The 27,956-nt window shown below is 37.1% G+C and overlaps 1 protein-coding gene and 1 non-coding gene across 7 annotated transcripts in view; both read right to left on the bottom strand.

Annotated features, from left to right (window-relative positions):
* LOC121967628 overlaps positions 1–22,620 on the bottom strand; it is a 78,246-nt gene extending 55,626 nt beyond the window's left edge. Inside the window, exons 1-6 of one of the 6 annotated variants that reach the window (XM_042517977.1) lie at positions 22,430–22,620; positions 21,573–21,896; positions 9,753–9,815; positions 9,429–9,491; positions 9,275–9,337; positions 3,155–3,217 (exon numbers count right to left, since the gene is read on the bottom strand). In XM_042517977.1, the coding sequence (XP_042373911.1) occupies positions 3,155–3,160 (6 nt within the window). In that variant the 5' untranslated portion in view covers positions 3,161–3,217; positions 9,275–9,337; positions 9,429–9,491; ... (1 more) ...; positions 21,573–21,896; positions 22,430–22,620. The remainder of the gene's footprint in view (positions 1–3,154; positions 3,218–9,274; positions 9,338–9,428; positions 9,492–9,752; positions 9,816–21,572; positions 21,897–22,429) is intronic. The other 5 variants (XM_042517967.1, XM_042517983.1, XM_042517999.1 and 2 more) reach the window with 5 other exon arrangements.
* Positions 22,621–26,472: 3,852 nt separating this feature from the next.
* LOC121994648 lies at positions 26,473–26,580 on the bottom strand. Its single transcript, XR_006115790.1, has one exon. It is a non-coding gene; the product is annotated as a small nucleolar RNA R71 (small nucleolar RNA).
* Positions 26,581–27,956: the final 1,376 nt, after the last annotated feature.

The following is a 27,956-nucleotide window of genomic DNA, read 5'->3' as shown; positions in this document are numbered from 1 at the left end:
CATACATATCCTTAATTAATTCAATATATGCTACACTAACACTTCTTTTTTCTAAAATTCTTCATATAATTTCCCTTGGACTTTATCATAAGCTTTTTTTAAGTCAATGCCATATATAAATCTTACTTTTGCTCTCAATACTTTTCAATTAGTTGTGGTTGAGAAAATGTATAACTTCTATTGTCGACCTCTCAAGTATGAACCTAAATTGATTTTTTGTCACCGTGACCTCCTTTCTTAATCTTTTGTCTATTACTCTTTTTCAAAGTTTTATGAGATGACTCATAAGTTTAATACTCCTGTTATTTACACAATGTTATACGTCTTCCTTGTTCTTATATAAGGGAAGTAAAGTATTTACCCTCCATTGATCAGGCAATTTTTTACATTTTCAATATCATGTTAAATAATTTTGTAAGTCATTCAATATCTTGTTTCCCTAGGTACTTTCATTCCTCTATCGAAATATCATATAGTCCAACGGCTTTTTCATTTTAAAACTTGTTCTATTTCTAGAGTTTGAATTCTACGATAAAAATTTAAATTTTTATACTTATATGACCTACTTAAATTACATAAGTTAAGTTTAGTCACATAGAGCTTCATTAAAAAGTTAATGAAAATATCTTTTTCATCGCTCTTTTATTTCTCCATCATTAATTCATCTTTAATACATCTTATTTGGATAAGATCTCTTATCTTCCTCTCTCTTATTTTAGTTATTCTATAAATATCTTTTTCTCTTTCTTTTATATCCAATTTTCAATATAATCGTTCAAAAATTGTATTATTCGCTTCATTCACAATTTTCTTAGTCTCTTTCTTGGCTAGTTTTCCTGGTTCTTATACGTTATTCATTTTCTTTCACTTTCTCTTGTATTTTCTTATTCCACCATTAATATTCCTTATTTGGTGGTACATGCTCCTTTGACTCACTTGGTACACTTTTGGCTAGTATTTTTAAGATATCATCTTATCCCATATCGTATTAGAATCACCATATATTTCACCTAATACTTGTACTCCTATCCTAAGAAAATAGTGCAGCGGTAGGGCGCCTTCTCATTTTCCCAAGCATCTAAGGATCGAGTCCCAGCTTCAACAAATTAACGGATGAATTTCCCTTAATGGACAGTTGACCTAAGAATGCTGGGTTTATGGGTCACCACCCGCTACGCGCACTTCCTGATTTACCCAAATGGTCGATATAAAATTTTCATGGGCCAGGCCGATCACCCCATGATGTAACTTCCACCACTTAATTCTAGAAGACGTTTATATTTTCCTTCTATTGATACTTTAATTGAGACATATATCCAACATTATTAATCTATATTGGGTAATTAAATTTTCTCCGACCTTGTAATCTTTACAAATCTTTCTATCTTTCTTCCTAACCATAAGAAAGTCAATTTACGATTTATTATTTTCACTTTTAAACGTGACGTTCTTCTCTTTTTTTAAAAAAAACATATTAACTAGTATAAGATCATATGTTATCGCAAAATCCAATATAGTTTTCCCTTTTTCATTTCTTGTTCCGAACTCATAGCCACATGCACGCTCTCATATTCCTCATGTTTTCACTTCGATATACCTATTTAAATCGTCTCCTATTAAAATCATTTCATTTGGTGGAATGTTTTGCAATACTTCATCTAGGTCATCCCAAAATCTTGATTTGATATCTTTATCTAATCATACATAAGGTGCATATATGCTAATTACGTTCATAGTTTCTTTCATCACTATTATTTTGAGAGCAATTCTATACCTCTTGCTAACTACTCCTACAACTTCATTCTTTAACGAACTATCTATCACAATACTCACTCCATTTCTTGTTTTATTTTTTCTGTGTACCATAACTTAAAACTCGAGTTCTCTATCATTTTTGTCTTCTCACCCATCCATTTTCTCTTGTACACACAAAATACTAATTATTCTGCTAATCATAGTATCTACTACCTTCATTGCTTTATGAGTGAGAATTCCTATTCTATGTTCCAAATCTTACACTAGTAGTTTTCCTATAATATTTGTTCTTATTCAACCTATGACTTGAGAATTCTTGTCTATTTAACACTGCGCTTAAGTTCTCATGGAGATGTAGTAATCCTTATGTGAACCCTGCAACATCTTCCTTCCGAGGAACAACCTAGTATTAGCATAATAGTTTAATAGATTCATTTATTAAATATTTATCTTAGTTTAACGCTAGCTAGTAACCTAACACAACCCACTCCTTTATCCGGGCTTTGGGACCGACCGTAATTCGTCATGGTCGGAGTTGTCAAAACAAATTATATAATTGTTGTAAATTAGAGAATGAGTTCTAAATACTAACAAAATGTGTAACTTCTTTTAATGTTTTTTCTTTTTTTTAGCATTCAATTTTTTTAAAGATTTTTTAGCACTAAATCTTGGTCAAAGCTTTGTTTTGTGTAAATTTTCATTTTTGATAAGCATGTTATGACCATTTAGGGGTAATAACATACATTTGTGGCATCCAACTAGAGGTTTGCATTATATCACTATTTTAACACTCAATCATCTTTCCGCTAAAATATAGGTGAATATTAAAACAAATTATATAAATTTTGTAAATTAGGAGTCCTAAATAATCATAAATGAATCCATTTTAGATTTTTTTTTTTTTTTTTTGCAACCCAAAATATTTTTGTAGATTTTTTAAGGGTGATAAAGGCTAAAGGTATTTTAGAATCTCAATGGCAATTTATGGAAAAAAAAAAGGATCTTGGTAGAGTATAACTAAAACTATGGGTGGTTTTTCAAGGCAATTGCCCTAAATTTTTCAATATATTGATATTTTATGAATTGATTATAGAATTTATTTTTAGCAATTATTTTTTCAAATATATTAATTTGTTCAAGGTATTCTAAAACTAGATGCTATAAATTATAAATTCGTGTAAATTTTGTAAAAAAAATAGATATTAGAATTAGAATTCTTTAAAATGTATCCTAAGTTAATTTCATGAAATATCTTTTTAAATAACTTTGGAAATATATAGAGAATTTAAGCGATTTTTCGAATTATAACAAAATTTTAGTTATACTAAACTATAAAAAGTTGCGATTATTTAATAATATGCTAGTTCTCTTCTTAAAGCATACAAATCCAAACAATTACCTCCATTCGGACAAGTCTATCTTTAATGCTCTGAACATTCTTGAGTTCAAACTCAAATAGAGCCTGCATAACAATTATCACGAATCAATTAGACTACCAGAATAATTGTAGCAAAAAAAAGTTGAAATCCACCACTCAAGAGGGGCCCCAGAACAATGCATCATCAAAAAGTGAACTACAACCACAAATAACTGGACATGTTTGAACTCATTTGAGACTGATTAATCATTTAGCAATATTGGAACTAACAATGAATCCAAAATAGGGACATGAAAGTTCTCGTGTTGGCACTATGTAATAACAGATTCAAGATATCATTTTCAACCTACTAAAGTGAATCAAGCATTATCATTCTTCTCTTGTAATATTGATATTAATTAAATATTCACCTCTTCTAACTGCAAAATATAGTCTTTATAATGTTCAAACCATTTTAACCTATTTTCTCACATTTATCATGTGTTGAAGCTACAACAAATTTCTCTTGATATGAGTTAATATTCTTTATTTTATTATTTATAGTACCTTCATAAATTTACCTCATGATTTTCATTTCTATTATATTAACTTTCTATGTTTATTACTTCCTATAGTTCAACACTTCAACTAATGGTAATTTGTGTCATAATCCAAGGTATTAAAAAGTGATTCCAAGTGATAAAGTCGCCAACCGACTGCCTATCACCTAGATGGTAAGTGGGTGCCTAGCCATGGTTAATATAAAAATATTATTAAAATAGAGAAAATAAGTAAATTAAATTAACACTGACTAATACTAATAATATATGACAATTATATATTTTATCATCAAAACAATTTTATAATCACAAATAAACAAATCATAAATGATAAGGAAGAACTAAACACAAAACAACAACAAATTTTATGAAATATTGCAACAACAACAACAACTAAGTTTTTTCCCACTAGATGGGGTCGGCTGTATGAAGCTTTTTATGCCATTGAGCTCTATCTCCATTGAAATATTGCAACAAAGGAAATAAAAATCATAAGAAAATATAAAAGTGCAATTCATAATCATAAATCCAAAAAGCAAAAACAGTATATAAAGAATACGAGTAAGATAACTAATGTAAAATAATTCAACTTATAAAAAATAATTCATTTCCTTTGATCCATTTGAACTGCTAAGTAGATTGTATAGGTTGCGTAAATTGCCTAAATGAATTATCTAAAAGACGTTGCCTAACAACCAAGCAAAATGACCTTTGATGAAACAAGATAGGTAGGTGCCTAGACTCTTAGACTGTTTTATAAAACTTTTGCCACAATTTTATATATTTCTTTATGTAGCATCAAACTACCTTAAACATTCAAACTCATGAATAAGATAAAATGTCATAAATTGAAATACTAAAATTATTGGGGATCATAACCCTTTTATAAACACATAATACGAAAAAGTCATCTAAAATTACCTAAACTATATATATATATATATATATATATATATATATATATAACAAACTTTCTAAAAATTGGAAATATTAACAACTCACTTTTAAAAAAACCTTAATCAACTAAAAAAAAATTAATTATTATTTTTTATGTTAATCTTAATTTTTATCATATTGTAACTCAAGTTAGAAGGGAACCCTTGACGCAATGGTAAAGTTATTGTCATGTGGGTTCGGGTCATAAAAACAACCTCTTACAATGTAAGATAAGGTTGCATATAATAGATTCTTCCCCAGGACCCCACATTAATGGAAGTTTCAAGCATCAGGCTACCCTTTGTGTTAACTCAAGTATATCAAATAATGATATGAGTTGTGAGTTCAAAACCAAGAAAGATTTGGACTCGTCTTGTCAAATTTAGATTTGAACCAATTTTTTATTGGATAATTCAATTTAGTTTAATTGGGGGAGGGGGATACATGTATTTCTTCTTTCTATCTTCACTAATCCCCGCCCTCTAAGCCCTTCTCTTCCAAGGCATGCCTAAGTTTTAATCTTGAATTGGAACGATATTCATTTTGGTATCGATCCGCCAATGTTTCTATATATGATAACAATAATGAAATGGAGTTGAAGAAGGAAGAAGATGAAGCATAAGAAGAAGTTTGTGCCGAGCATGATTTTAAATCTTATACCATATCGGGCAGATCGGTCGAAACATATATTCAAGTAAATTAACGAAACTTGATACGACTGAGCACAAACAATGTCTCCTTCCTTTGATTCATCTCTTTCCTCCTTTAACCTTCAATTTGTCATCAACATCATGCATCATAGTATCGATACAATTCTCAAAGAGTATCTTTCCAATCAAAGACTAAAACTATGGCACGGCTCGGGATTTTGAACCTTGGTGTTGAGTGGCATCCAGTTTTGGTGATTTACCTGAATGAAACATTTCGACTGTTCCCCCGACATAGTACAAGATTTCAAATCATGTTCTCTTCTACCTATCACAATGCCACCACCTTCACCCCTTTCTATGTGTGCCACCAACCTTAACATAGTCACAGGCCTCCCATCCTTTGACAACTCTCTCTCTCTCTCCCCTATTTATTCCCTCTTCCCCTTCCCTATTCAATGCATCCGATGACCTACATCCAGTCATCATGCCAACCACTTGTGTTCCATGCACACCTTAACACCACCATTGCCCTTTCACCTGGTTCTTTTTCCCCTCTTTTGCTACTCTCTTCTCCTATATCTCCACGCAAGGGCATCAAAGGGCAATCAACTTCTCCCTCAAACCCTTCCCCTCCTTCAAACCCCAACTACCTAATTCACTTCTAAATTCCCTTTTTCGACACTGGAGTGAACTACCATTTGTTGAGATTGGCATTTAAGATCATAGTAATTGGGAAAGGACCACATATTTTAGATAACAATTGTTTGTTTGCTATTTAGGTTAATTTGCTAAAGTGTTTTATCATCAGATCACCTACTTTGTTTAGTCAACCAAGGAAAATTACTTGGTAAAAGCTTAGTAGGTTTGTTATGATATATGTGTTGGTGTATTTAGTTCAAATTTAGAGATTCTTGGTTGTTTGCTAGTAATGAATGTTAGATTCCTTAATTTGGATTGATTTGGGAAAATTAGAAAATGAATGGATTCATTGACATTGAGTTTAGTTAATTTTTAGATTTTCTATTATTATCATATTTAGTTTATCTGAAGCCTTCCCAAGTCCTTCCTATACTTGTTTTTGTATTTTTGTAGATATGCATCAAGAGGAAGTGCACTGCTTGTAGAATTTCAAATTTTTACCTAGTATAATTCGAGGTTGGTAAATTTACCCTTCGATTCACTTATATGTCCTCATGAATGAATTTTGCATATATAAAAATATTATTTATATTGCTACAACTATTTTTAAAAAAGAAATTAAAATAACACTTAATTATCAAAATGGATTCTACAAGACAAAGAGAGATTGCTTTAAAGGAAAAACAACTAATACTTTAGTTACTCCTTAGTTGAAATATATCTTTAAACTACTTATCTTCAAAGCTATTTGTTGATTTGCAAGTTGATACTTGTACACCTCTTTAATGCTATAATTATCTAGAGATCATCTAAAGGAGATGTAGGTTAGCCCCCTTTAACTAATCTACAGGATGTGAACCCAAGGTAGAATAATTGATGTATAAAGATTTAAAGTAAAAAAAATAACGGTTATTATAAATGGTGAAAAATAAATACTAAAAAATGAAACTATGAACTTAGCCTTTTACTATAGTTCTTAATTGCCCATAGAGAGATGGTAGCTTGGTTCGTACATGGATAATATTTTTTTGCACAAGCATTATACTATTGTTTATCACCAATAACGGTTTACACATATGTTAGATGACATCATTTGTAGCTTGAGAGTCTTCCTCCAATGATTCAATAAGTAGTGAATATATTAATGATGATTAAAACAACAATAACCAAGTCTTTATCCCATTAAGTGGAGAGTAAATATATTAATGACAACTAAAAGAGATGATTAGAAATGGATTAAATTATGATAATAAATGGTGAAAATTAAATAGATCTACTTATGAAAAGTAAATTGTGATAATTAAGTGTAATAAAGATAAATGTTGATTTTACATTAAAATAAAAACCATAACTTAAAAACTCTAGTGGTGGAAACTTAAACTCTACATGCATATAATCTCTACCACTTAGCAATTTGTGTTTACTCTCCATTTTCCTTGGCCAATAGTTTTGTAGGCAATGGCTGGTTTAAAGCCTTATTTGGTTTTAGTCGATCTATAGACTTGCTTTAAGATCCACGACATGATAGAAATTGAGACTATATTTACTTGTACCTTTCATTTTAATTGTTTGACATTTTCCTTTTGTATATCCACATTGTATTCTCTTTTAATAAAAGAAATAAAAATGTGTATAATATATATTTTTATTGAATGCCTCCTTTATATTTTAAGCCAATTATCATGGATTGAAATGTGAAATCTCGTACCATGTTTTCTTACCCTCCCATTTCAAGTAAGTACACAATTTTAAAACTTTCAGCTGAAGTAAAAACACCCTCTCATCATATAAATATGATTTCCTTTGTCTACACTTCAACTAGAACAAAAAATAAATAGTTGCTCAAACTTCCTTATTACAAATTATATATATCATAGCTGCTTCAATAAAGATAAAGAAAAAAGAAAAAAGAAACCAAATTGGACATATAATTTATGAAGTTATCCAAAGTTGATTAATAAGCATATACCTAGATTAGGCCCTAATAAAGTCTCTTTTAATGAAAAATGGTCAAAGCATGCCCCCTCTCATCCAGTAAACTAAAATCTTATCTTCTGACTAAGAAATTGTTTCACCAAAACAGTCTATGAAATGATATTTTCTATCAATTTCTAAATTGAATTAGATGATGCAGCCATATAAAGTAACATTCCATGCTAGATTTTTTGTTCTCCGGGTAGAAAGGTGAGGTTTTGGTATTTTGTGGTGCCAACACTTAACATGTTCTAATATGTTTTAAGATCAACCAAGTTAATCTTATACTACACTTGTTTATTTATCTCCAAATATTAACCTATGACAATCATAAAATTTAGAGAAACGAGTTATACAAATATAATAAGAAATCTCAACCACAGTGAGTGTTGTACATTAGATGAAAGAATTAGTTCTTTTAATATGATACTAACTATCTCATAATTTTCTAAGATCCATATTGTATAGTACTCCCAGGACATCTAATATTGGAATTCACTTCTCCACATACACATAAATATATCTAAGATAGCCACTGGGAGTGACTTCAACTGACATAACTAAAATTAAAGAGGCATAGGTATAGCTTGATTTCTCTGACTCTAGCATCATTCCTCTTTCTGTTGTCATTACCTTGATAGGTGTATCTCTTTTGCCCCTCCTCTATCTTTTTAGGATTTATCTCCTCACCATGACCAACAAATGGAAAAATCATAAAATAATATTCTTGTCTTAATTAGTACCATCCTCTAGTGTCTCTCTTTCCCTCACCTCTTTCAAATGTTCCATCTTCTCCAAGTGTCCGACAAACAATATAGAAAGTTGAATCATGAAAAAAGAAAATATTTCTGTCTCAATCGGTACTACTCAAGCTGTTTGGCACAAGCGACTAATTGAAATCTACACATGCTGACATAGTCAATATAAGTTGTCGATCCAGATGGTACATTTTGTTTATGCAAACCGACAGCAATTGCCACTTGAAACCATGGATATCAATACACTCAAATATGAGGATGAATCGTTAAACTATGAGATAAACAAAATCCATCCAAATCTTAAGATCTAATATACCATTCTATTACGATCTCAAGGGACTTCCAACACTGAATACAATAATTTGTACCAAAACTATCATAAAATTATCCAAGATATTACTAATAAATTCAAAGAGTATATTGATGAACTTAGGCACAATGATAAACATTGTCAAGTGTTTAGTAAAACAATTGCTTGGTGAAAATACTAAATGGTCAAAAAGGACTATTTTTGTATAATGGGTGGGTGTCTAATTTATGTATTTATGAACAGGGAGGCCTTATTTGAGAAATTGTCACTACCATGGGCCCAAGGCATTTGTTTGTGAGTAATTGAATAATTAAAAAAAAACTAGAGTTAAGTACCTCCGCATGTTTCAAAGTATCATTTTCACTCTCGAAATGTTGAAGTTTTTGCTCTAAAATAGCCTACAAAAATATAAGGCAGTGAAACAACTCGTAAGAGCCTTTCTGAGATGAACTATAATGCAATATGTGATATGAGCAAGCAAAACATTACCTCTTTCTGCACATATGAATCAAATTCCACCTTTAATGATTTAACATTTTCTTCGAGGTTAACCTGAAAATTGCACTAGGAAGTGAGACCATTGATTTAATGGCAATTCAATGACAAAATAATGACATTTATTTCATAAGAGGCATTCCTTGTGAAGAGGGGGTTATTGTACAAGTGGATATATTGCAGTGAAGAGTGTAGGTTTTCAAAAGTCAGATAAAATGGGATGACTAATACTATATGTAGTGATAGACTAGATCTCTTCTCAAATTTCCTGATGAGATTTTATCTTCAATATTCATTGCAATTAGACACACACACTACCTGTCTTTGGAGCCATAATGTTCTCTCAGTTTCCAAATGCCTGAATTCTTCCTGTACTTTTGCCTGTCATGTAAGGTGAAACCAACACCAGTTCAAAGAACAAAGATCAGCCCTATCCAAATACAGAAATGTATGGAAAACTTCTGTGATCATACACATCAAAAGATTAAGATGTAGAACTAAAGATAGATAAGACAAAGCCAAGTATTCAGCCATGCTATGAAGTCAAAATGAGGAACTAAAGATAAAATTCTTCTTGAACACAGAAGTGCAAAGAAAAGTTAAATTGTTTCAAAGATCATTCCAGTATAGTGTAGGCAGCATTTGGTGTATTGGCAGTCAAGGTTATCAAAATTGGAGACATGGCCCAAAACACATAGGCTGAGTTGTCTTGGCCCAGGGATATGAACCATTCCATGTACAAGTGGGATCTCATGTCAGATCGTTGAAATGTCAAGCCCATCCCCACATGGACTAAAACCAAGATCAGGCTACATTAGGCTCAAGTTGTTAGCACATGCTTTTTTCCTTCTATCCATACAAGCTTTGTGTCAATCAAAGGATTGTGCTCCCAAGATGCTAGACAATGCTCTAACACATCCACACTAAGCATTCACAGAGAAAAGAGAACTCAATATAAAATACAATAACAAAGAGAAATATAAAGGAAATAGTGATAAAGCAATCTAACTACACATATAGTCTAACAGAAATAAAAAGAAAAAAAAAACAGCTAGGATAAAAAAACAAAAGACAAAAACAAGTGTAGGAAATAAGAACAGTGAATGGCAGAAAGTTTAAGAGTGCATGATATTCCAACTCCAATAGCAGTGATATCTCAGAATAGCAAAAGTAATGGCACATCTAATAATGTAATGCCCCTACCACATGCCTTAGGCTCATCCAACGGAAAGCATAAAAATAGGATGATTGTTAGATAACAGATATTTATAGAACTAAGTAATAATAATAATAAAGTAATTGAATTTGTTTAGTGAAAAATTTACAATAATAAATTTGTAAATAATGAGGAAATGAAAATATATAACCACATATTAATTTTTAGAATTTTTCTAGATTTATGTGGATTTTTTTCAGAGTTTGTTTAGTGAATTTATAAGTAATTCATTAGGGTAATTAATTAGGGGTGGAGAAAGTCTATCTGGGTGAACCTATTTAAAGGAAATGTTGATTTTCCTAAACTCATTTTTTCTTTTCCCCTAATCCTAAAGTATCCGCCGACCCACCCTCTCCCTCTCGCGTCTTCGAAGCCGCCGCCGCCCGATCGTCCGACGCCGCTGTCGTTGCCACGTCGCCCACTTCTAGGGGTTGCAGGTTCGGATAGGGAGCCACCGTCGATTGCTGTGAGCTAGCGTCGAATAGTTGAAATGCTAGAGAGTCGGGTTGTTGCCCTTTCTCCCACCTGCGGCCATGAACAATAGCCGTTGTTGCCACTATTGCGAGAGCTGTCGTCGACCGCCTTAACTCCCAACCCCGTTACCTCTGTTGGTTGTCGTGAACCATCATCGGAAAAGGAGCTGTGGGTAACGAAGTCCTTTTACCTAAGTTCTAATCATTCAAGCTAATGAATCTAGGTAGCCGCAATTAATGGAGTAATTGGTGTCATAGTATGAATTGGAAATTGGTCATTGATTTGGGAGGGATGAAGTGTTCAGTTAATGCTTGTTAGGTTGCTAGATTTATAAATCATTGGGCATTTTGCATGTTAACCAAAATTGAAACTTATTACTAATTAGGCTCATCTTGTTTCATTCACCTATGATTTAAATCATGTTAATTACATATTTAGTAGAGCTATAGAATATTAAGCCCTAGATCTTTCAACTGAAGGACTAGTAATTTAGAGACTTAAAACATCCACATCAGCTACCCTAAACACAAAATTTATCTTAAATTTTACATTTTATGTAAAAAGACCTTTGCATTAGCTACCGTATCCATTCCCTAAATTTAGATTTCATGAATAGTATTTTTCTAAGTTTAAGGAATAAAATCCATTCTCTAAATATTAAAATATCATTTAATTTGGAAGGGAGAGAAAATAAAGGTAATGGAGTGGGTAATAAAAAATAGATATTACATATGGAGAGAAAAAATAATAAAAAAAGTGGAAGAGAGAAGAAAATAATAAAAAAATAAAGATAATGGAAATTTTAGGATAGATGATGTAGTGTGTAGTGAAAAATGATTGTCTAAATTTAATAAAGTGGGTGGTTTACACCAAATTTTAGAGATATTATAGAGAAACTGATGTGGATGCTTTTAGATGCCTAATACCAAAGAATAGGGGGAATAAATTGGTTATATGAAATCTGTTATTAGCATTAACTTAGTACTTAAATAGCCTCTGTATTTGCTTATCTTCAAGGTTTGGGCTCGAGACAAAGCCTCATATTTGAAGACTATTAGGACATCCTACATTTAAGGTGGGTAGTTCCATCTTGTTTCTCTTTTAGACCTTTGTCCTTGGTACATGATTTATTTTATTGTTGTGGCAATATACATTACTTAACTCAACTTTTGATTGATTCTTAAGATTGACACTTATTCTACTTGTCCTTATGTTTAGTCCATTTGATATCTATGCGGTCTCATTATTTTCATGTTTGATTGTTTATACACGTACGATATCTTTAGACAATGATGTAACTAGTGAAGTGTACTCTAATATGTGGTGGTGACTATTTTCTTGTCTTTATTGGTTGTGTACTTGTAGATCTTGACTCCGACCATCTGTGGTAGCGTGTTTCGCCCGTAATCCGTAGCTAGATAGCTATGTACATATCCTATCTGCACACAGAACCATCCGTGGTAGAGCATTTCTCCCGTAAACAGTGGCCACTATTAGATCTTGTCTGCCTATGAACCATCCATGGTAAAATATTTCTTCCGTAGACAGTGCAACTGCAGTCAATAGTTGTTGTATACCTGTTATATATTTATGCTATGAAGGGATTGGATATATGTGCCATATTTAGTTATTCAAGTTTGTGGATGTCTAGGTTGATGTTTTACTCTTACTTTTGCTAGTAAGTGACATTACTTAGACGGCTCCCTTTGACCATTTACATTTTAGTATCATGCGCTCTCTGTGTTATACTCACTAAGTATTTTGTACTCAGTGCCCCTTTGTTTCCTTTGACTTCTAGGTTAGCAAGTAGGAAAAGGAGTCATGTCGCTTAGAGATCCTGACTACCAGTCCCATGTCGTCTTGAGACATCTCGTGTTCTTTGTTTTGTCATTGTGGCACTTTGACTTTATAGTATTTGAAATTTGCTTTGAAACTTGTTTTTATAGTTTGATCTACTTTGACGGTTTTCGAATAAAGTATGTTATTTGTTAGACATGCGCACATGCAAATTATTCTTTAATCATATATATTTTAGTGGTGTACTTTATTGTTTTATATCCTTTTACTCATGTGCAAGCAATGTGTGGTTTCAGATTGCCTTTATGTCAGGATGTCACTAAGGCGTACCCCGTCATCGAATGACAATTTATACTCGGGGCGTGACAATTTTGTTGGTATAAGAGCCCAAGTTTCAATGTCGATTTCTGAGCCTTCATATTTTGAAATTTCATTTTTGTTTTATTTGATTTTGACTTCTCAAGTGTTGGGACACTAGGCAAACCAACGAGCATTTTGAGCTATAGGAAAGTAATGTGTCTTTAATTGTTATTATACCTTTTGTTAGGTATAGACTTATTTTAACTTTCAATGCAAAGTCAGAAACTAGGGGTCAGGGTCGTCAACAACTTATTAGGAGTCAAGGAGCGCTAGGAGCACCAACAACGATACTGGCCCGTGCTACTACCAATTAGGTAATGGACAAAGCACGTATACCAATGCTTACCCGATTAGTTAAGAATCGATTCACCCTCTTCGATGGAGGTTCTGATCCATGGACTGCTTGTACTTGGGTGGATAATTTAGAGAGTACATTTGGATATATGACATATGTTGATGTAGAAAAGGCGAACTTAGCGGTGTACCATTTACGAGACCAGGCCACCTATTAGGTGACTCGTTGAGTTTAGCCCCCACCTAGTGGCTCAGGACTATGATCGGATGTTCTTGTTCACATAGTGTCTTGCACCTCGAGTAATATGTACTCGACGTCTTTCCGATCCGACGCACTTAAGCAGAGGCCTGGTGAAGGCTTTTTTGTAAAGTTGATCCCCGATCAGAGTGAACCGACTAGCCCTTTTCCTCAGTAAGTCCCTTCCCGATCGGAAGGTATAGCTCCTGATCGCAGAAACTCTATCAGCACCGTTCTCTAGTCGCTTGGGAAGGTGAACCCCTCCATCCGATCAATTTGGGCCACCAGAGACACCTGCTCGATCGGCTGTGGTATGATGATCGGAGATAGAGAGCTGGCCAGTTTGGCCAGTTCGTCTGCAGCTTGGTTCTCCGTGCGGGGGATCTTTTGTATAGTGACCTCCCGAAAATTGGCCTTCAGCTTTTCAAAAGCTCCAGCATAGAGCTTGAGCCTTGTGTTACTTATCTCGAATGTCCCAGAAAGCTGCTGAGCGGCTAATTGAGCATCCGAGTGAATGAGAACCTTAATGGCTCCGACGTGCCGAGCGGCTTGCAAACCGGCTATCAGCGTCTCGTATTCGGCCTCATTATTGGTTGCCAGTCCATTCGAACGGACAGTTGCATCCATTCGTCTTGAGGGGAAATGAGCAGTATGTCGATCCCACTTCCCTGCTTAGTGGATGACCCATCCACATATATTTTCCAGATTGAGTCGAGCTCAGGATTTTGTACCTCCGTGACGAAATCTGCCAAGGACTGTGCCTTGATGGCCGTTCGGGGTTGATACTGGATGTCAAACTCGCTGAGCTCTGTTATCCACTTGATCAACTGTCCGGAAACCTCAGGATTGAGGAGGGCTCTTCCCAAAGGACGTCATCACAATGATAGTGTGCACGAGGAAATACAAGCGGAGCCTCCGAGCGGCGAGTACTAATGCGAAAACAAGTTTCTCGAGACCAGTGTAGCGGAACTCGGCGTCTTTTAATATGTGACTTAGGAAATACACTAGTTGTTCTTCGCCTTTCTGACGGACTAGTGCCGAGCCGACAGCATGCTCGGTCGAGGACAGATAGATTCGGAGCGGCTCACCGGCAGTTGGCTTAGACAGTACGGGCAATGAGTTCAAAAACGCCATGAGTTCCCCGAATGCCCGGTCGCACTCCTCGTCCCACTGAAATTTAGTGGCTCGGCGCAATATTTTGAAGAAGGGCAGGCTCCGGTCGGATGACTTGGAAATGAACCGAGATAATGTAGTTATCCGACCGGTGAGACGTTATGCTTCCTTCAGGTTTCTGGGGGGCGGTATATCCTGTAGCGCCTTCACTTTGCTAGGGTTTGCTTCGATTCCCCGTTCGATAATGATGTAGCCCAGAAATCGACCGCTCTTCGTGCCGAACAGACACTTGTTCGGATTTAGCTTAATCCAGTACGTCCTCAGCGTCTGGCATGTCTCCGTGACATCTGCACATAGATCAGCAGCTCGGAGGGAATTAATTAGCATATCGTCCACATATACCTCCATGTTACGGCTGATCTGCCGCCGAAACACTCTGTTCATCAGTTTTTAATATGTGGCCCCAGCATTCTTCAGTCCGAATGGCATCACATTGTAGCAGTACGTGTCGTCGGCTGTGATGAAGCTGACCTTCTCTTGATCTTCCCAGGCGAGCAACACTTGATGGTATCCTTGATACGCGTCCAACATGCATATCAACTCACATCCGGCCGTGGAGTCCACCATCTGGTTGATCCGAGGTAGGGGGTAGAAGTCCTTTGGGCAAGCCTTATTGAGGTCCCGGAAATCGATACAGACCCTCCACTTATTCCCGGGTTTGGAGACCAACACAGCATTGGCGAACCAACTCGGGAACTGAACTTCGCGTATGTGGCCGGCCTCTAGGAGCTTTTCTATTTCGGCTCGGATGATCAAATTCTGCTCAGTGCTAAAGTCTCTCTTCCTCTGCTTTATCGGCCGAGCGTCCGGCCGGACGTGCAACTCGTGCTGAGCTACATTCGGGGAGATGTCGGGCAGTTCATGCGTCGACCACGCGAACACGTCATGGTTCTGCTGAAGGCATGCGATCAACTCAGCTTTCTGCTCGGCCTCCAGATCGACGTCAATGAAGGTAGTTGCTTCCGCTCGACTCGGGTGGATCTGTACTTCTATCTTCTCCTCGTAAACCAAAGTAGGGGGCTTTTCAGTTACGGCGTTTACCTCCAGCCAGGGTGCTTTCCGTGCAAACTTCACCTCCGTCTTGACCATCTCGACATAACAACGCCGAGCGGCCAACTGATCACCCTTTACCTCTCCTACCCGATCTTCCACTGGGAACTTGATCTTCTGGCAGAAGGTTGAGACGACCGCTTGGAATTCATTGAGGGTCGGTCGGCCCAAAATGACGTTGTAGGTGGAGGAGGCGTCCACCACGATGAAGTTTATGGCCCTCGTTCTTCAAAGCGGCTCCTCTCCAAGTGATATGGCCAGCTTGATTTGTCCGATCGGCTGGACCTCATTGCCGGTGAACCCGTATAGTAGGGTTGTCATTAGCAGCAGCTCACTCCGATCGATTTGGAGTTGATCAAACGCCATCTTGAAGATGATATTGACCGAGCTGCATGTGTCAACGAATACACGGTGAATGGTATAGTTTGTAATTACCGCTCGGATAATAAGGGTGTCGTCGTGCGACACTTCGACTCCTTCGAGATCTCAGGGGTTGAAGATAATTTCGGGCCCGCTCGCATTCTCCCTGCTGCAGCCAACGGCGTGGATCTCCAACCGTCGAGCGTATGATTTTCGGGCTCGGTTGGAGTCTCCGCTGGTCGGTCCGCCAACTATAATGTTGATCTCGCCTCGCGCCATGTTGCTTCTGGTTTCCTCCTCCCGAGCAGACGGTCTGCTTCGCTCACTTGCGGCTCGGTCAGGCTCAGTGCTTCTTCGATGGGGTTGCTGCGATGATCTCCTTACTTCCTCCCGTCGTTCGGCGCCGTGGTGCCCATGTCGCCGGTCAGGGGTGGGAGACCGGCGACGATAACTTCTGGGCGCTGGTTGGGCTACCGAATTGAATCTGCGACAGTCGCGGGTGTTGTGAGTTGCTGATTGGTGGAAGGAACAGAACATAGGTGTTCATACTTTTCCTTTTGGTTTTGGACGCTCGACGGCCATGTGCTGAACTGCATGAGGCCTTGCTTCCTGGTCTAGCCGCGCCCCTTCGGCTCGGGGTTCTCGTGGTGGCTGATGGCTGATTGGCGGCCTCCGTTCGGCCAGTGCTGATGGTTCGGACAGTGTTTCCTTCCTCCTTGCTGTCTGGGCCTCTTCCACGTTTATGTATTCGTTGGCCTTCTTCAGCATGTGGTCGTAGTCTCGAGGTGGCTTTCGGATGAGGGACCGGAAGAAATCTCCGTCCACGAGCCCTTGGGTGAACGCATTCATCATGGTCTCGGACGAGACCGATGGGATGTCCATGGCCACCTAATTGAAGCGTTGGATGTACGCTCGGAGGGATTCTCTGGGGCCTTGCTTCATGGAAAACAAGCTGACGCTCGTCTTTTGGTATCGTCTACTACTTGCGAAGAGGTGCAAGAAGGCCGTTCGGAAGTCCTTGAAGCTTTGGATGGACCGGCAGCCTTCTGAACCATCGTTGTGCCGAGCCGGAGAGCGTGGTGAGGAAGACTCGGCACTTGACTCCCTCTGTATACTGATGAAGAGTGGTAGCGTTATCGAACTTACCAAGATGGTTGTCCGGGTCTGTCGACCCGTTATATTCTCCGATCGCTAAGGGAGCGTAGTACTTTGGCAGCGGATCTTGTAGAATTGCCTCGGAGAATTGACGGTTAATCCGCTCGGGTAACGAATCAGTTCGGGACGTCTTGCCTTTCCTTGCGTCTCGCACGGGTGCTTCATCTGAAGAAGAGTCCCTTCCTTGATGGGCTTGAGCAATCTCGGAGGGTGTTTGAAACAAGGCTCGGTGGAATGGAATAGGCACGGGCGGAGCCTCCCCGTGAGTGTCGGTCGGCCCTTTATTCTACCCCCAAATGGACAATTGCTCCGGTCGATCTTCATGGGCCACTCGGCCTCCCGAAGCCGATGTTGCTTGTTGAGCCAACCGATCGGCTAGCACTCTTTGCTGCTACCGCTCGACTAATTTTGCCGCTCGCGATTGTACAAGTGCGTCGAGCTCCTCTTGAGTGAGCGTCACTGTGTGAAGTCATCCAGCTTCTTCCATCTCCTTGGCTCGGATGCAGGTGCGTTCCCACAGACGACCCCAAATTTAATCTTGCCCGAGAATCGAGGTGATGGACAATGGGGATGTGGCACTCATGTTGACCATGCGTGGACCTCCGACAAGACTAGCCTGCAAGCACCAAAGCATCAGTGCCGAGCCAGGGAGTGGTTCCCCGATGGTGGCCCTCCGACGCTCAAGTCAGATCTCCGGCAAAAGCAACAAGCAAGCAAAGAAACGAAAATGACAGCGTAACTATAGCTACAGTAGAATGAGCATACCTTCGTCAAAGCTTGGGGTCCTCTATATAGGACTCCCATGGGTGTGCGTGCACGCTCCTCGAGGCGTGCACGCATCTCAAAGCTTTCCCTGATAGGACGTGTCAGAAAAGTGTACCTGACACCATACCTCGACAGTCCGAGCATATCCTGATAAGGCAGTGGAAGCTTCCGTCGTACGATTCTTTGTCTGATCATGCTGCCAACCATGCTGTCTGTCTGCAGCACGAATCTCGAGGAGGATAGCAGTCGATCCTGCTTATATATTAGTGGGTCGAGCGGGTGGGTCGCTAGGCTAATTCCTCTGTCTGAGCCGAGCGGGGAGGCCGCTCGGCTACTTCCACTATCTAGGTTTGCTGGGTCGGGTCTGTGCTTCGCTGGATGTGATCTGATCTACGGCCGACCCAGATGTCCGCCCGGCACATGCCCAGCCGTTCGACACATGACTTGCCAGTCGACGCCTGCTTTGGTGAAAGTCTTTGAGTGTCGAAAGCTCGGTGCGAGACCGAGCTGTAATAACGTCGGACCGGCCATTCCTTAGTCCGACCGGCTGATGGGGTCGCCCGATCGGACGCTAGCCTGGGGGCATTGACCGCGCCTTGACTTTGACCTTCCACGTGACGTTGCTGCGGGGTGGGGCCCGACCTTATCACCGGATCAACGAACATTTCTTCATGTTGACATAGAGAAGAAGGCTATTAAGATGAAAGAAGTGTACTTCCTTTGCAACATCAATATAGAGGCACTTCCCATTGCAATTTTCTTGTTGTGAACAAAGCATTACGATGCAACACCAATCGATCCATCACATAGATCAATGCTTGTACTCATTTTCAGATGGATATAATGTATCACTTCACATGAACGAGAATGTTGGAGGAATCTAGTAATCGAATTATATGCACCTACCCACTAATTGGTAAGTAAACTAAATAGTAGTTAGTGCTTTTATATACATATTGATGTGTGTAGTTTCATTTCAGGCATGGTGTTGTGCACATATGGGATATTGATATAGCATTTTAGCCAACATTATGAGCAGACTAAATGTGACAGTTATATCAAGAAAAGTGTTTTGTACCTTTATGGTTACAATAGCTGCAAGCTATATTGAGGATTGTGTAGTTGTGCCCATAATAAAATAGGTTATTACACGTGATTTATAATGTAGTTTTATTATGTTGTATAATACGTATCAATCCCACCTAGTGGAATAAAGCTTGGTTGTTGTTGTATAGTACGTATCAACTTTGCATTCCTTAGATGTAATTAAGAATTAGATTAAAGATGGTGTAATTGTGCAAATTATGTAGAGGGGGGCAACCCGATACATGAATCTCCTACCAGTGACCACATTGGATCTCCTGTAGCCTTACCTTGCATTTTGCAAAAGATTTTCTACAACTCGAACTCGTGATCTCATGGTCACATAGCAGCAACTTTATCGTTGCGTCATGGCTCGCCTTCTGTGCATATTATGTAGAAGGGAAATAATTTGGAACAATTTGAATTTTACATTCCAGTTTTAGTTGTTAACTTATTGCAAGTTGATTTTCTATTTTTTGCATCTTATGTAATATGCAGTTTGAAGATAATGTTGCTACTTGTCCTCAATGTGAATTTCGGACTTCCATTAAGAGCTAGGTCAAGAGTATTGAAGTTGATGCCCTCATTCAATGTGACATAATCTTTCTTAATCCTTTTGATTCTACTACCACCCAAAACTGCATTCTTCCTCTCATGAGTGTCATCATCTATCAACCTTCTATTGTCGCTTCATCATTATCAACCAGTTGCACTAGTAGTCACAGCGTACTCCCATCACTTTTACTACTTATGTCCTCATCGATGCTACGACCATCACTAGTGGACACCCATAAAGTCCTTCCCTCCAAGTCAATCACCTCTCAATTAATGTCTCTTCCAACTGTCTACATTGGTTGAACTCTACCAAAGCTTCACTCCTATGTGAATCACTACTTGGTTCGGCTACATTGCCTTACAACAACCTCCATCCACATTGCCAGCAATCCCTTCAAATAGTTCCATCAACTGGGGCATCTTCACATGCGGCAACCATCGCTCTAGCACTCACTCGATGCATGTCATTCCTCAGCTACTATAGGACTCTCGAATGTCTATGGAAACTCCACTACAACTACTTCTGCATATGAAATGACCTGGTCTCTATGGTTGAGACAACAAAACAATCTCTACAAGACAACAAAACTGGATCCTAAATTTGGATTCAATCAGATGATTCAGATTACATTTAATTAAATTAGAGAAAATGGTTATCACAACAACATTCTTTGAGTCCTCGCTTGAGTATGACAAGACCCAGTGTTTTTGATGGCTACATGGTATAAATTAAAAAGTTTATATTTAATTTAGTCAATTTTTATGCATTAGTATTTTTCCCCAGTGACCATCTATTCTAATTCAAAACATAAGTTTGATCTTTATTATTTAGTTGTTTGCTTATTTCCATAATTACCTATGTTACTTAGTCTTGCAATCATTATTACTTGTCAAACCATCCATACCATGCCTAAAAAGAAACGCCACTACCAAAGATGAAGATGTTATGTCTAACATAGTGGAAGATGAGCTATCCTTTGATCTAGAGAAGAAGACCTAGACTTGTTTAAGGATAAAAAATAACACCATTTTCACGATCCAACACACCATAGATTTTATCTCATGGTCACAATCGTATAACCTTTCCACACTATAGCAAGAACCCTAGACTGCACTGAACTGACTAGGCAAAGGCAAGTTGAAAAACTTACAAAAATGGTTCATTACACTGCTCTGATTTTTGCAAGTTGTTTGTCAAACAACAGATATACTGGAAACAGAGATAGGTATCTTAAAGTTGTGTTCAAATTAGTGTAAATTTATGAAAAAAAATGCTCACTTGAGGCCTGTTTTTCTGTTGATTCTTTTCCAATCAGTTTGATTTGGAATTAATCCAGAGTGTATCTTTGAAATATGACTCGAACATATTGCTAAAGTGCTAACTCGTAAGCATAATGAATACATTCAAAGAAATAGTTTTGTGATCCCTTCACAAAAATTCTTGATTATGTTCTTGCTTAATTCATTTCATAACTGATGGTTTGCAAAACACTAGTAAGTACCCTGAACGCCATAATAATCAAAACTTTTAGGTAATAACAGCAAGAATATTTGTATCTATTCAATCAATGAACCAAGTAACTAGAACAAATAAACTTCAATATGGAATCTGACTTACAAATTTCTCCTCAAGGATCCTGTTTTATCATGCTCCATCTCTGATTCGGAGATGCCAACACTCTGTACATCCACATTGGTGGAAGTATCTATATTGCGACTTTCCTCCACTCCTGATCCATTCTGCACAGCTACCTTTTCAGAATCAGGCATAGCATCATCAGACACTTTATGCTGATTCTCCTTCTTTCTCCTGTTCTTCTTCTTCTTTGCATCCATCGTTCATTCAGTGTCACAGCTAGATAAAATCTAATATCATACACACTTCAGTGGCTATTTCCAATCAAAAGTTAGAAATAGTTTAGTCAAGGCTTTCCCATGATTCCTGTTCGAGACAGATGATGCATTTTAAAGCAGAATAAGGGTGATCTTTTTTACTCGAAGAACGAAAGCATAAAAAGCAATTTATGAATCGACGCTCCTATCCATCTATTTAGAAGAGAAAAAGCATGTGCTATAACACTCATAGGGCTTAACCAAACCCTCGCCAACAGTTGAAAACCACAGTAGATCAACCAAATTCCAGAGGGAAATTTAAAAACTCCTCTATGACAGAGACGAAAATTCAGGTTTGCTCATACCGAAGAAACACCGGCAGAGACAAAGGAAGGCGCACGCCACATATTAATCAAACAACTGCACGCAGATCAATCAGAACTAGATCTGCATTCCAAATCAATCAAAAACCCAACTTCTCGAGTCTGAGAATCAAAGCTAAGAAAAGAACCCGGACCTACAGATCAAAGGGGAAGAAATCTATAGATCCATCCGATTCGCTCGATTAAACGAATCTTCCATGGAACCTAAGCCTCTAAAGTCAACAAGAAGGCGAAATGGTTCCTGCAGGAGCAAACTAACCTTAAGCAGCTTCAGAAAACCTCAGCAATGTTGAATTTCGCTACGAGATCAGTCAGTGTTCGGAAGAAAGGAGACATGAGATCCAAGATCAAAGTAAGGGTTAGAACGAAACGAAGGTTGATGAAACGCCTTAAATTAATTAGAAAATTATCAAAAAAAAAAAAAAACTTCTAACCGACTAAATAAAATAATAATAATAGGGTAAGACCTATTTTATCTAAATTACGATGAAAATAAAAATTAACAATTTATCAAAGATGCATTGAACTTTCTTAATATTTTGATGTTTAACCAACAAAACAAAGGTTTTTCAAACGCCTCTCTTTTTAAATTGCATTGTATATTTATGAGTTAGCGTAGTTGATACTCGTATAGATATTTATTCTAATAGGTTTGACTTCTTTTGTTCAAAGGGTCAATGTATAAATATTATTATGATTTACATATATGTATCTCAGTACATAAAAAAAAATATACATTTTACCGTGAAAATTATCATTCAAATTTTTATTAACAATATATTTTTCTACCTATTTTGTCAATAATCAATTAAAAGAATTTTTTTTACTTCCTTAGGATATTATCATATTTTAGAATTATTTAAAGTGTCTAGCAATTAGTAGTTCTATCTTTTACTTTGCAATAATTTCTCGTATAAATTTTTAAAGTGAGCAAGTGTGATTATCTTACTTGCGGCTTGTAATTATCCATCTCTTTCATGTCTCATTGAGTTATTAAGTTTTTTAGTTGTGATGGTCGCCTCTGTGTGCTTGGACCTCTCATGATTATTGAGGTGGCCAGCATGACACCTTCAACGATCAAGTTAGCATTAGGTTATAAAAAGATGGAGCTCGCAGATGCAAGAGGGAGTAATGAGATAACCAACATGTTAACTTGAGAGAAAAGGAGGGAAAACTCCCCTTCACTATATCTTACCTACTCTTTTATTCTAGGGAAGGGAGTCCGCATGGGCTACCACAGAAGTCGAAAGTCGAAAGTCGAAAGTCGAAAGTCGAGTGAGTCGACATAAAATAGTCGGTTGCCAGGTCATAATGATAGAATCGTACATCTGGCATAATTTGGTCGTTGGCTAGGCATCATATTCAATGCAGACTGCACTATCAAGGGTGGTTATGGGTCGCAAGGTATAACAACTGCAGTTGTCAAGAGCGGTCAAAGGTTGAGGTTGAAGGGAGTAGCTCAGTGAAGACTCTTTCTCTTGGATGAGCTCCTTTGTACGAGCATTGGATCAAGAGAGTTAGTATGGATATGACCGATCCAAACATTCCCCGGTATGTAAAGAATGATGAGATTCCCACACGAGAATAATTACAAGGCACCCGATTGGGGTGGATCTTCTTTCTAGAGATGTTCCTAGATGGGGATGTTTCCAAAGTGAGTGCAAAGTTAAAGTCTTATGTGATCTTTCCAAGGATGTTCCCAAAGTAAGTGTATGATTGAAATTTTGTGTGATCTTTTCAAAGTTGTTCTCAAATGAGGATATTCCCAAAGTGACTGCATAGCTAAAGTCATGTGTGATTTTTCCAGCAATGTTCCCAAAGTGATGTATGGTTGAAGTCATATGTAATCTTTCTGGGGATGTTCTTAAGTGAAGATGTTCTCAAAGTGAATGCACAACTAAAGTCTTATGTGATCTTTTTGGGGACGTTCCCAATTAATGATGTTCCTAAAGTGAGTGCATGGCTTAAATCTTATGTAATCTTTCTAAGGATATTCCTAAAGTGAATGCACAGTTGAATTCCTATGTGATCTTTTCCGGATATTCCTAAGTAGGGATGTTGTGAAAGTAAATGTGCAACTGAAATCCTATGTGATATTTTCGAGAATGTTCCCAAAGTTTGTTCATGACTGAAGTCCCGTGTATTTTTTCACTCGATTGTGAGTCTGATAAGTGTAGAATTATAAGATCATATAGTCGTATGTCTTGGGGCATCTGCAAGATTGTCTAAGCGTTAGACATTTGGCTAATATGTGTGAGGTTGTTGTCATCTACAGAGTCGTTCAAGGACTCAGCTGTGTGGCTGGCGTGTGTGATGTGTTAGAATTATGCACATGTTTTTGATCTTATTTAGTATACATTTGTTGCATTACATGAGTATATCATGTATAAACTTCTAGCATTTGCATTCATTTCATATTTTTAGTTTGGATGACTATGTTTTGTGTTTTATAACAATATGACGTGAAGATTTTGGCATTAGAGTGTTCTTGGAGATGCAAAGTTAGAAGAAACAAATAGCAAAATAATCCACGACCAACTAGTGGTAGCCACCACAGCTATGGATCATCTGAGAAATTAGATCCGGATGTGGAACATCAGCTAGGACAAGCAGAATGTACCATGGCCAGGTTGTGGTCCTTACTAACTAAAGAGAAGTATCACCACAACATGATCCACGATCACACAATGGAGCATACCAAGGTCGGCCCGTGAAACATACCACAACCACGGATCATTAGGGTTTCAAATGGCACCGCCCTATTTTTTTAGGAAATTCTATTAGGGTTCGAAGACTATAAAAGGAATCAAGGAGCAACGATTTTAGGGAATCTAGTAACAAGAGATCAAATAGAGAAGCCGCATCTAAGACTTTCGATTTTAGACATCAAAGAATAAGTGAAGATCTTTCATAAATATCGATAAACTTTTACAATCGAGTTCTTTCTATCCCTTTTGCTTATTTTAATATATAGAATGCTTTATCTGATATCGATGGCTTGTATCTTCAATGTTATAGAGTAGTCTTCTTATTCTTAGATTAAGGAGTAACTCAATGACATGTTGACATTAAACTTGTGATTTATTTCCCTCATTAATATCATGATTATCTCGATTCAATTTTAGCCTGTTTAACAAAATGTTGGCAATTGTGGATATATTAGCGTTTGTTTGCAATTATTAGAGATTAAGGGATAAATTGAGAGGTCGGATCTATAAAATTGAACTTGAGTTTTTATCACAAAAGTAGATCAATTTCTCTTGATGATAACATTAATTATCAATTTATCATAGAGTGTAATGGGTTTAGCTTGATTTAATTACCATGAGAATAGAAGTTGCGTCAGGATAACACATTATTATATTTAGAGAGGAAACACAGATTACCTAAAGATAAATCACCTTCAAGAGTAGTCTGACATTGTGACAGAATGAACCATATATGATTTGCCAATACTCATCTAGGTGAAACTAAAATCCTAGAATTATCTTAAGATTTAGTTTCCCAATCATTCTATTATTCAATTTTTTGTTTGGTTTCTCATTACAACTATTCCTTCATCTTAATTTTGTCTTGATAGCCTACTTTGTACATAACTAGTAATCAACAACACAATCCCAAATGACAACATTTTTATTATTTGACGATAATCATGCACTTGTGGGTATCACACATCAAGCTTTTGACATCATTGCCGAGAAGTATGTTTTGTTGATATTAGTCTTTTTTGTAATTTGGTTAATCTAGTTTTTTATTTTTATCTTTTTACTATTATTTTTCATTTTAACCCTTATAGGTGAACAAATTTTTCTTGTATGCAAAAATCCGATAAAAGAGTTCTTCTTTATACAGATCCTAAGATTGAAAGAACTTATCATGCAAGAAGAAACCTACAAAGGCAGCTGGAAACCGATCAAGAACAACTAACAGCAATATTGGCTATCAATGATGAGTATAGGCCTTTAAAGAACTATACTATACTAAGTTCAATATGACTGAGATCTAGCATCACAAGACTTCCAATTGATGCTAATAACTTTAAGTTGAAACCTACACCAACATTAATTTGGAGGCGCACCTACAGATGATCCTAATATGCATTTAGAGGTATTTTTGGGATTTTGTGAGACTTTAAAGCTTAATGGTGCTTTTGCATATGCTATTAGGTTATGATTGTTCCCTTTCTCTCTAAGGGACAAGGCTAGAGCTTGGATATATTCTCTTCCATCTTGAAGTATCACCACATGGGACCAACTACAACAACACTTTCTCAATAAGTATTTTCTTGCTAGCAAGACATCACATCTCAGAAATCAAATCATAAGTTTTGCATAAAAGAGAAGGAGAATTATTGTTTGATGCATGAGATATATTCAAAGGACTATTTCAATAATGTGCTCATCATAAACTGGAAAGATGATTGATTATCCACACATTGCATAATGAGATCGCATAACAAAAGTTTCATTGGATTCTACTACGAGAGGTGCTTTAATGAATAAAAAAAAAAGATAAATGACATTATTGAGAGTGTGACTCTGAATCATCATCAATGACTGAATGAAAGAGGCAATCCCATAAAGGATGCAGGTAAATATTATTAGTGCTGAGAGCACCACGTTGAACCTATGTTTCGATGGATGGCTAAGTTAATTAAAGTTAGTATATTTGTTATCTGAGGAGTTTATCGAGTTTGCAAGTGCAAGTAATTTGTCACATGACAAAGTCCTAGTTGAGACTAGGCAATGGCTAAGACCTTGTGGTTCTTGGCAAGGAAGACCTAGTGGAACTAGGCAACAGAAGTCCTAGTTAAGAACTAGGCAATAGGAAGTCTAGTGGGACTAGGCAGGGAAGATTTGATTGGGAACCATATAAGGTAGACATAATTGGGAACTAGGTGTTTCAAGTTCAAGTAAATCAGCTGGAAGTTGAGGTCTTAGCAACTAAGAATAGATGGTCAGTTGAGAGTTGAACATCTAGCAAAGGTACGTGAACAACTTATAATAATATTGCTCGTACTTATTAATCTTTATTATGCAGGGAGCTACTCGATGGTTCCAAGTTACCAAATGAGATTCTAAGTGAATGACTGGGGATATGTCTCAACTAACAGAGTCAGGAGGTTCTAGGTGACTGGAGCGAGGAGTAGGGCGACCTCAACGTCTAAGTGATTCAAGATGATATGATCTAGCTATTTGGAAGAGGTGGTTAAGATTGGAGTTTGATTACACTCCAAGTGCCCGGTGGGAGTCCATGCGACCATAGTTCATAGAAATGTTATTGACAAAAATACAATTTGCAGCCATATTAGCATGCTCTAGGCAACTGGAAGAACTTCCAGTCGACCAGAATGGTGCCCAGTTAACTTTAATGAGGCTATATAAAAGGAGGTCAGTAGTGGTGCTTTACAATCATCAATCAAGCATTCTAGCTCTCAAAATTCTGCTTCCTTGTACTGATGTGATAGGTGTGTGCTAAAAGATCAATGACAACTCGATATTGTAAAGTTTATTCATGTTGCCATACATTTTTTTATTTTGTGCTTAACTTTCAATTTTTATTAAAAGATTTTCTTCATCTTCATAGACTTTCTGGAAAGGAGAACCCTAACTAAAATTTATAAAAAATTTAAATCTAAGTCTAGCCCGAGCTAAATCTGAACCCTAATTATAGCCAAACCTGACCCGAACCAAACCACTACCTTAATCTAGACATAATACAACTTAAACATTTATTTGCAATATTATTTGTGCTATTTATCCAATATTTACGAAATTCTTGGAGAA

Source organism: Zingiber officinale, chromosome 1B, assembly GCF_018446385.1.
Source record: "Zingiber officinale cultivar Zhangliang chromosome 1B, Zo_v1.1, whole genome shotgun sequence".
NCBI classification, from domain to species: Eukaryota; Viridiplantae; Streptophyta; class Magnoliopsida; order Zingiberales; family Zingiberaceae; genus Zingiber; species Zingiber officinale.
This window is presented reverse-complemented; position numbering and strand designations above follow the sequence as displayed.